The 11273-nt window shown below is 37.2% G+C and overlaps 1 protein-coding gene across 1 annotated transcript in view; it reads left to right on the forward strand.

The window, feature by feature from the left end:
- Positions 1 to 10418, forward strand: part of LINGO2 (leucine rich repeat and Ig domain containing 2) — a 311099-nt gene extending 300681 nt beyond the window's left edge. The window contains exon 2 of the mRNA XM_029201461.1: positions 8252 to 10418. Coding sequence (XP_029057294.1) covers positions 8288 to 10108 — 1821 coding nt within the window. The 5' untranslated portion in view covers positions 8252 to 8287 and the 3' untranslated portion in view covers positions 10109 to 10418. The remainder of the gene's footprint in view (positions 1 to 8251) is intronic.
- The last annotated feature ends 855 nt before the right edge of the window (positions 10419 to 11273 follow it).

Here is an 11273-nt window from a genome sequence, read left to right on the forward strand (position 1 = left end):
TGTCCAGTTGCCAGTCAGAAAACTAAATTAATCATAGAATTCCCAGGCTAAGAAATTTATCATTACCTTATCAATCATCAAAGCAGCTGTTTCTCTTCTAAGCTTTCTTTTTCAACAACATACAACCACCATCACCTCTTTCTTTTCTGTATGTTTGTTTTTGTTTTTTTAAATGATGGCTGTTTGAAACTCTCCTTTTCCCTTTATCACTGTATCATCCTTTTGAGGATTTCCTTCTCCAGTATCTTCCAAACCTGTCCTCAGAGGAAATCCGTATCTTCTTTGCAGTGCCTTCTGACAGATACTGTTTCAACAAACCAAACCATTATCCCATTAAAAATTTACAATAATGACAGCTGTTCATGTACTAGTCACCTTACATACACCATCTTTAATCCTCACATTTATCCTGCTTTATTACCACAAATGAACGTAGACGATAACGAGAATCACAGATGGTATCAGCTTACCCATGTCCCACGTCTAACAAATGTCAAACTCAGTTTGAGCCACGTATTTGCGTCCAAATATTGTTTTTATTTTTCCATTGCTTCCTTAAGTCCTTTATGGTTGTGTTTTGTTTGTTTCATACTTTAATAGAATGAGTGGTAAAATACACTCAGCACACAAAAAGTTGAAGTATGAAAATATCCAACTTCACACACTAGGTTTAAAAAGGTATTCATCATTGCGCCTAAGAGTCCCTTTGATCAGAATTAATAGAAAGGCCCTAGTCGGCTTCCTATGGATTTTAGTTTCCAGCTTTGTTCTTAATGAAATGAAGTTCATCTTGTCAAACCGTCGTCACAGTCAGACATTAAGAGAAAGCTTTGATTACAAGACTTCCGCTGACAGTGGAAGCTAAATGGAGTCAGCAGTTTGCCCTTCTAGACTAAAACTGAGAAATATTGTGATGAGAATAATAAAGCACAACCTTCCTACACAGTTTCCAAACCACATCAAAGAACTGTGATGAGATATGGCCCCATATTATCTACTTCTGCCTAGCTGAAAGACGGAAGTAGAATGGGGGAGCTAGCTGAAAGACGGAAGTAGAATGGGGGAGCTGTCCAGGTCAGAAGAGAGCCCTTCTGCTGCCTGCTTGCTGAGCCCTTATCCATCCTTCTTTGTGATGGTCCTTCACTTTGGAACCAAAAGTACCAGTTTTTTAAGGAACAAGATACTTGCTTCTATCCACCTTTAGTTGAACTCCTTTCTGGTTAAGTTGCAGCCATGATTGAATTAGATACTGTCATTTCCATGTTGGACGTAGAGCCCGATTAAGGGGATCCAAGCAATAAAATAATCTTTCCCTAAAACATCACTGAAATAAATCAACTAGGATGTCAGTTATCTCCTTCTCTAACTGGTGATATGTAGATTGGACAAACTCTGCCAGAAAAGACTACACTCTGCAGTGGAATTTATAAAAAATAACTCATTCTTTACCATACGTCAAAATAAACGGACAAGTACAGAGTGTGTAATAAAACTTTTATCTTGAACGTAAAATCTGTAATAGACAGTACATTTTCCCTGCCTTACCAAAGAAATACCCAAATATTTGAAAAATATTATTTTCAAGAAGTAGAAAATCATTTATCTGCCCACACATCTTGGCCCAGTGATGGACACATTTGTAGGAACTAGGCATTCCTCATCCTGTTACTGTTAAGCTCGCCATCTCAGTGAATAACACCAGGTCCCATCCGGTTGACAGAGGGCTAGACATCATCTTTGCCTCTTCTCCTCCACCCCTCACAGTCAATCCGTAAAGAAAGCATTTCTACTCTGTCTCAAAACACCTCTCGAATCTGTCCATTTACTAAAGCCTACTCCTATGACCCTGCTCGAGACCACTTTGTTCTGGCTTGAATTAATGCAGCAGCTTCCTGAGTTTCCAGCTTCAAGGTTTCCCCTCCTGCAAGTCTATTTTTCATGCTGCAGTCAGATTAATCTTCCCCAAATGTAAATCTGTTCATATCACTCTTTAGCATAAACCACTTTAATGGCTTGCCATTGCCCTCAGGATAAAGTGCAAACAGCTTATCACACTTTACAAGCCCCTTGTAAATCATTCCCCTAATTACCACTCAGCCTCTTTTCCTCTCCATTTCTCTTGTGTTTTTGCTCCAACCATTCTGAACTACATACTTTAATTCCCCAGTCACAGAGTGTTCTCCGTTGTTCCCATGTCTCTGCACACACTGTTCTCTTTGTCTAGAGCTCACTATACCTCCCTCCACTAAGGATGGTGGGGGGAGGCTATAAACGAGAACATACTGTTGCAAGGCTACTATATATTTTACCTGAAGCAATTCTTTAAAAAGTGTAAGTAAATTGTGGTAAGTTAGAGAGGTATACTCTAATCCATACAGCCACAAATAAAAATAATGTAAATAAATACAGAAAGAAGAGTTGAAACGCATACTAAAATCTAACTGTTTAAAACAGAAGACAGGAGAATGAGAGGAGCAAAAGAATTCAAGAGATTAGCAAAATGGCATGCTTAAATGCAACCATAATAGTAATTATATTCTATTTAAACAGGCTAAGCAATCTAACAAAATGCAGAAATTGCAGATATCATCAGACATTAGAAAGCTAGATGTAACCACATGCTGCCTACAAGAGATGCTCTTAACTACAAAGACACAAATATGTTGAAAATAAAAGAATGGAAAAACATATACCACGAAAACATTAAGCTATATTAATCATTCAAAGCGACTTAAAGACAAGAAGTATTACCAGAGACAAAGACAGACTCTGATGATGATAAAAAAAAATTCAATAAATCAGAAGCTGAACGTCTGCTTAATATCAGAACTTCAAAATATGTGACACAAGAACCTACATAACTTAGGGAGGTATGGACAAATTCACATACATATCTGGAGATTTTAACACACACCTCTGTCACTGATAGAATTACTTAGAAAAAGTTCCCAATCCTTATTAACACAAGCAACCATATTAATCTTCATGACTTTTGCAGACCACAACACCCCAAAACAGCAAGTACATATTTATTTTAAGTACACATGGAATAGTAATTAAGATTGATCGTATGGTGGTCCATAAAACAATCTCAGTAGATTTTAGAAGGTTGTCATTTTGCAGTTTGTTCTCTGACCACAACAGAATTAAATTAGAAACAAAAAACAATAAGAATCTAGAAAAGACCTAAATACTTGGAAATAAACTAACTCAAAACTAAACCATCCATAGGTCAACGACGGAAACAACAAAGTAAATTTGAAAAACTTTTTGACTGAATGATAATCTTTTAAAATTATATTAAAATTTGTGAAGTGCAGCTGTGGCAGTCCTGTATAAATATCCTAAAGGGATATTTATACTTTTAAAAGCTTAAAGAAAAAAGGTCCAAAATTAGTGATCTAAGGTTCTACCCTAGGAAGTTTAAAAAAAAAAGAGAAAGCAAACTGAACCCAAAGTAAATAGAGGGACAGAAATAATAAGCATAAAACAGAAATTAATGAGAAAATATAAGTAAAAGTTTGTATTCGAAAAGTTCAATAAAATTGACAAAATTCTAGCTAAACTTATCAAGAAAAAAGAAATTCACAAGTTAGCAATATCAGGAATGAAAGAGATGACCTAGAGAGCTTACAGACATTAAAAGAATAATAAGGGAACTTTATGGCTTCAGGCAAATCTGATAGCGTAGATGAAATAGACAAATTCCTTAAACAAATTACGGAAACTGACACACACAAAATAGATTATCTAAGTATTTCAATATATGCAGAGGAAACTGACTTACCTGTCAAAACATTCCCACAGAGAAAACTCGAGGCTTTGTTGGTTTCACTGGTAATTTCTATCAAATATTTTAGAAAGAAATAACAATCCTACACCAACCCTTTAAAAAATAGAAGCCAAGGAAATATTTTCCAACTGATTTTATGAGGTCTCTATTACCCATAGTAACACTACACAAATACATCCCAAGAGATCTAAAAACCAGAGAAAAAATTCTCATGAAACAAAATTTACCAAATACTAGCAAAACAAACCCAATAAAATGTGTGTGTGTGTATATATATATATATATATATATATATACATACATACACACTTTATATAAATGGGGTTTATCCCAAAAGTTGAAAGTTGGTGTACCATTCAAAAAAATCAATATTATTTACCATACTAAAAGAATAATAACAAGACCACCCGAATAGATGCAGAAAAGCATTTTTCAAAATTCAATAACTCATTTATGATAAAAATTCTTACTCAACTAGGAAGAGAAGAGAGCTTGCTCAATCTAATGAGGGACATCTATATAGAAAAAGCCTACAGCTAACATCAAACCTAATGGTGAGAAAAAAAAAAAAAGGAATGGTTTCTCTTAAGATTAGGAACAAAGGAAGATAGCTTTCAGTACTTCTATTCAACATTATCATAGAGATAGTAGCAAACACAAAAAGGCACAAAAATAAAGGCATAAAAGTTAGAAAGGAAGAAACACTTGCTGAAGGAAATTAAAGAAGACCTGAATAAATGGAGAGTACCACATTCATGGGCTAGAAAACTAAATATTGTTACAGTATCAATTCTCCACAAAAACCTATAGATTCAACACAACTCTTATCAATGTCCCAGCAGACTCTTAGAAATTGGCAAGTGACGCTAAGATTTATATGAAAATTTAAATAACCTTTAAAAATATCAATGCAAATTTGATCCCTTATTGTAAAATATATCCATGACATTTTACATGTCAAAGCAATTTCAAAAATCAAAGTAGTTTTGTTTTTCTATTTATAAAAGTAATACAGGTATATTGTGGAAAGAAAGAGAATGCATGTAAAGTTATAAGAAAATGGAAATCACATTTAATCCCACAATCTCATAATGGTCAACACTGTTATTATGTCATCCCAATTTTGTCCTTGCCTACATATATTTATATATTCATATATATATTAATATATTCACACAAATAGGAGTATATATCTATTTCATTTTTCCATGTTAATAAGTATAGACCTAAGTGTTATGTGTTATTGGCTACGTGATATTTTATAGTATGGGTGTATCTTAATGTATAACTAAACTCCTACTATTACATATTTCCAGTTTTCCTATATTATATACAAGCCTGTACCAAACATCTATGTACACCTATGTTAAATTATTTCCCTATGATACGTTGCTAGGAAAAAAGAAAAGCTTCATAAGATCTACCCTCATTTTATGGAGGTGGTACATATGTTTATGGCATAGATTGTGGTGATGGTTTCATGGATATATACTTATCTCCAAACTCAAATTCTATACATTAACTATGTACAGTTTTCTGTATGTCAGTCATACCTCAATAAAGTGGTTTGAAAAAATAAATAAAATTTACAAGGAAAAAAATGGTTCAAAGGGATGAACATATTGAACTTCGTTTTTTTTAAATTTAATTTATCCATTAACCGCCTCATTGTTGTACCTCAGCCTCCTGAAGATTATACCAGTTTATATTTCTTATATCAGTTCCTTCTACTCTTGTTAATTCTGGGCAAAAATAATTGTTGAACTTTGTCAATCTGATAAGCAAAAGTGATATACCCCTGTTGTTTAATTTGTATTTCTTTGCTTACTAATGAAGTTAGCCAGCTTTTCACATATTTATTAGCTGCTTTAAGTTTTTATTACATTCATTGCCTAGTTTTCTATTGACATTCACCTCTTGTCCTTATTGATTAACAAGAACTGTTTGCTTAGTACTATGTTTAATCCCTCATCTATTATAAGCCTAAAAGATATTCTCCATTTTAGCAATGGCCTTTGTGTTTGTGTCTGTTGTTTATTTGCGTGTTATAATTTTTTAACTACACACAATTGAATAGATTATTCTTCTCTTTCATGGTTGCTAGGTTTCATCACAGAAAAGGCTTTTCAATTCTATTATTGTAATATTAATGAATTTTCTTCTGATTCATTATTTGTTCTTGCATTTTAAACCTTCTTCTAGAATTTATCTTATTGGAACCAGTGAAATTGATGTGCAAATTTTCCCACTAAATATCTAGCCACTTATATTTTTCTCACTGGATTAAAATGCCACCTTTCACATATACTGACTTCTCAAATGTATTTAGATATAATTCCTTACTCTTTCTGTTTCATTAACTCTGTATTTTTGTGTCAGCATGATACTATTTTTTATTAATTTTTGTAATTTATGTTTAAATATTTTGTAGGGTAAGTCTGTTTTCATTACTATTTTTTAATAGTTCTGATATTTCTCGTATTTATATTCTTCCAAATGAACTTTAGAATTAATTTTTCAAGTCAAAAATATCTCTTTGAAATGTATGTATTTACTAAGAATTAATGTATTTATAATATGGAATCTTTCTATTGAAATATATATACTATATCCCTCTTTTTAGTAAGTTTTATTTTGTTTCCTTAGTAGGGCTGAATGGTTGTAATACTTTGTGTATTTCTTGTTTAGTTTATTCTAAGGAATTTGATTTTTTTCAGAGATGCTGTGACTGGAATCATTTTACACAGTAATATTTTCTAAATGATTTATATATATGAAAATTATTTTCATTTTGTAGTATGTTAATTTACTTATTCTTTGTTCTAATTCTTCAGTTGATTTCTTTTGGTTTGATCTACAAAGATAGAATTATTGGGAAAGATGTGGCAAAACTAAATCTTGTGTTCCTCTATAATTGATTTTGCTAGCACGTTTTGCATCTTCACTTTTTTTCTACATTTTAAGGCCATTTGCCTAGTGATTCAGTATTAAGTTTGTTCCTAGTTGTTTTGTTTTGTTTTGTTTTGTTTTGTTTCCGGTACGCGGGCCTCTCACTGTTGTGGCCTCTCCCATTGCGGAGCACAGGCTCCGGACGCGCAGGCTCAGCGGCCACGGCTCACGGGCCCAGCCGCTCCGCGGCACGTGGGATCTTCCCGGACCGGGGCACGAACCCGTGTCCCCTGCATCGGCAGGCGGACTCTCAACCACTGCGCCACCAGGGAAGCCCTAGTTGTTATTTTTTATGGATAGATTTGTTTAGATGTAGACATAGCTATACATACAGACAGAGACATATATGTAAACATTGACTGGAGAATTATACTCTTACAGCTCAGCAGCAAATGCTGAAATTTCATCAAATACTTTTTTATCTAAAAATATTGTCTTAAACAACTTACCTTTGAGTAAAATATGGTGTTTTTGGATGAAGTGCACCCCCAGGGATCTCAGGTTGAGAAGCACTGCTCCATAACACACCTCTCGCTATTCAGTTGAGCCGTAAGTTCAGTGTCTGCTTAACTATATACATTTAAAACATACTCATTTCCAATCTCATTTGATACCTATTTAAATTCAGGTTAACATGTTTACTGGGTTTGAATTTAAATATGAAGAAATGATAGTCCATTTATTATTTAAAAACATTTTTTTCCTTAAAATGATGACTCTTCTCACTCTTACATATTTAACCCAAAATCTTAAAGAAAGCATTTTCATCATCAGAGCTGCTGTGATGCCTTGATTCTGCCTCATCTCTATGATAAACATGAAGAGTACAGGGAGATTTTGAGGATCTTTTTGTTTACCTCAAAAAAGAAAAACCGTTCATAAATCAAAATTTACTGAATTATGAAAGAGGTACACCTTCTAATTGAAAGGGACTTTTTAATAGAAAACTTATATATGAAGGTAAAAAGTCTCATCCTCTTTCTCTGAATGTAACTTTGTTTTGTACTCGGAACCCAAGGGCCTGATGTTGAATGAAGCTTCTGTTAGCTTCATTCTGAACAGAGGATGACATTCCCAAACATCAGAGATGCAGACACTGATTCAAACTGAACAGGTGTCCTCTTAGACATTGACCTCTGCTTCGGTCCTTTGAGTTCAAAACAGAACCTTTTGTGAAATGTATTGTTTTGCTCCACAGTCTGTGCCAGACACTGTCATAAGTCTCTTTCTAGTTGTCCAATACTGAAATTGTCATAACTCTAGGAAGCTACTATTATCATCCCCCTTATTTCCATTTTACAGCCAAGAAAACTGAAGTACAGGGAGACGCAGTAACTTACCTGAGATCGTGTAGCTAACAATGGCAGCTCTCAGGTTTAAAGCTCAGATCTGTAGCGTTCCAAATCCAGGGTCTTCTTCATTGTACTCACTGTCTCATTTATGTCTCTTTACCTATCTATGTCCTAACTCAATTTCTCTTCCTCCTTTCTTTGGCCCCTTCTCCTGCAGGCCCGTGACCAAGGTGTAAGACTAAGAGGGGGAGTCATGCTTCACACGGCCTTATCATGTTGGCAGCCATTCCTGGGTCTGGCTGTGGTCTTAATCTTCATGGGATCCACCATTGGCTGCCCTGCTCGCTGCGAGTGCTCAGCCCAGAACAAATCTGTTAGCTGCCACCGAAGGAGATTGATCGCCATCCCAGAGGGCATTCCCATCGAGACCAAAATCTTGGACCTCAGCAAGAACAGGCTGAAAAGTGTCAACCCTGAAGAATTCATCTCATACCCTCTGCTGGAGGAGATAGACTTGAGTGACAACATCATCGCCAATGTGGAGCCAGGAGCATTTAACAACCTCTTCAACCTGCGTTCCCTCCGCCTGAAGGGCAATCGCCTGAAGTTGGTCCCTCTGGGGGTCTTCACGGGCCTCGCCAACCTCACCAAGCTTGACATTAGTGAAAATAAGATTGTCATTTTACTGGACTACATGTTCCAGGATTTGCATAACCTGAAGTCTCTAGAAGTGGGGGATAATGATTTGGTTTATATATCACATAGGGCCTTCAGTGGGCTGCTTAGCTTGGAGCAGCTCACCCTGGAGAAATGCAACCTAACAGCGGTACCAACAGAAGCCCTCTCCCATCTCCGCAGCCTCATCAGCCTGCATCTGAAGCATCTCAATATCAACAACATGCCCGTGTATGCCTTTAAAAGACTGTTCCACCTGAAACATCTAGAGATTGACTATTGGCCTTTACTGGATATGATGCCTGCCAATAGCCTCTATGGTCTCAACCTCACATCCCTCTCAATCACGAACACCAACCTGTCCGTTGTACCCTTCCTTGCCTTTAAACACCTGGTCTATCTGACCCACCTTAACCTCTCCTACAATCCCATCAGCACTATCGAAGCAGGCATGTTCTCGGACCTGATCCGCCTTCAGGAGCTTCATATAGTGGGGGCCCAGCTCCGCACCATTGAGCCTCACTCCTTCCAAGGGCTCCGCTTCCTTCGTGTGCTCAATGTGTCTCAGAACCTACTGGAAACTTTGGAAGAGAATGTCTTCTCCTCCCCTAGGGCTTTGGAGGTCCTGAGCATTAATAACAACCCACTGGCCTGTGACTGCCGCCTTCTCTGGATCCTGCAGCGTCACCCCACCCTGCAGTTCGGTGGCCAGCAGCCCATGTGTGCTGGCCCAGACACCATTCGTGAGAGGTCATTCAAGGATTTCCATAGCACTGCCCTTTCTTTTTACTTTACCTGCAAAAAACCCAAAATCCGTGAAAAGAAGTTGCAGCATCTGCTAGTGGATGAGGGGCAGACGGTCCAGCTAGAATGCAATGCTGATGGAGACCCACAGCCTGTGATTTCCTGGGTGACACCTCGAAGGCGTTTCATCACCGCCAAGTCCAATGGAAGAGCCACTGTGTTGGGCGATGGCACCTTGGAAATCCGTTTTGCCCAGGATCAAGATAGCGGGATGTATGTTTGCATCGCTAGCAACGCCGCTGGGAATGACACCTTCACAGCCTCCTTAACTGTGAAAGGATTCACTTCAGACCGCTTCCTTTATGCAAACAGGACCCCTATGTACATGACCGACTCCAATGACACCGTTTCCAATGGCACCAATGCCAATACTTTTTCCCTGGACCTTAAAACAATACTGGTGTCTACAGCCATGGGCTGTTTCACATTCCTGGGAGTGGTCTTATTTTGTTTTCTCCTCCTTTTTGTGTGGAGCCGAGGGAAAGGCAAACACAAAAACAGCATTGACCTTGAGTATGTACCCCGAAAAAACAATGGTGCTGTTGTGGAAGGGGAGGTGGCTGGACCCAGGAGGTTCAACATGAAAATGATTTGAGGGTCGACCACTCCAGCTATGGTTTCCGTGTCATTGTTGGTAACCAGTTAAGACAGCCTGGCACAGTAAAGCACTAGGTTAAAAGGCAGCTTAGTGCCGCTGCCCCTGTGTCAAAGCAGGGTCCATGGAAGCAGGAGGACTTCTGATGGAGACTCGCCGCCTAAAGGCAGGCATGTGTCAGAGCCCTTCACACAGTGGGATACTAATTGTTTGCATTGCAAATATTGGCATTCTGGGGATCTCAGTAATGAACCTGACCTTTGGCTTATGCTCATGGACAGTTATTCAACATTTTCTACCACTGCAAAAACAAAAGAATAAATAAAAAGGAACAACCTACAATGTAGGATTTACATATTAAAAAGACACATTTGTCCAAAACATACTCTACAGAAAAATTTGTATCTCTGATTCTCATTTGTTAAAGCCTTGCATCATACCGTATTGTTGGTTCAACACCACAAAGAAATCAATATATTCTTTACTCTTTTTTCTTTTGAAACATATATGCTGTATATGTTTTAAAGCAATATGAATGAGAGGTTGTGCTTTTAGTTACTCACCACTATCGATCCAAGTGTGATTTCACCTTCCTTTACATAGAGATAACCCTGAGACTAGATCCCTGGAGTTATGGGCGGATATATGTTGAAAGATGTGTTTGTCTGACGTAGGATGCCAAGAAATAGGACCCAAGGCAAAAATGCTCAATTCTGTTAACTTCTGTTACTATAAATAAAGGCATGTGCCTAGTTTTGATACAGAATGGAATATTTTTTATACTTGTGATATCACACTGGACCAGTTTACTGTTACAAAGTCCTTGGTTTCTCCAGAAGGTGGTGTGCCACTGTTTATACCTGTAAAATGCAAGGTAGGTGTTAATAATGAAAATTACTCATTTAACCACAACTTGATTTTACTTTCATCGATTGCTACTAATGAGTTAATAGAAAATGGAACAGGATGTGCTTGTTATATATACTCATAGGGCACTATTCAGCTCGTAGCTAAGATCAACTATTCAGATGTTTAAAAGCTCTCTGGATGAGGAGGAGTTCTTCTCAGATTCCAGCACAAACCAGGGTGATCCATGCATTACACGATCCATGCAACTAAGGATCTGTTTAAAATATGATAGCTGTCTGAATGCTAGATTGCTTCC

The sequence above is a fragment of the Monodon monoceros genome, unplaced genomic scaffold (assembly GCF_005190385.1).
Source record: "Monodon monoceros isolate NGI ecotype Baffin Bay Population unplaced genomic scaffold, NGI_Narwhal_1 Super_Scaffold_5, whole genome shotgun sequence".
Lineage (NCBI taxonomy): Eukaryota > Metazoa > Chordata > Mammalia > Artiodactyla > Monodontidae > Monodon > Monodon monoceros.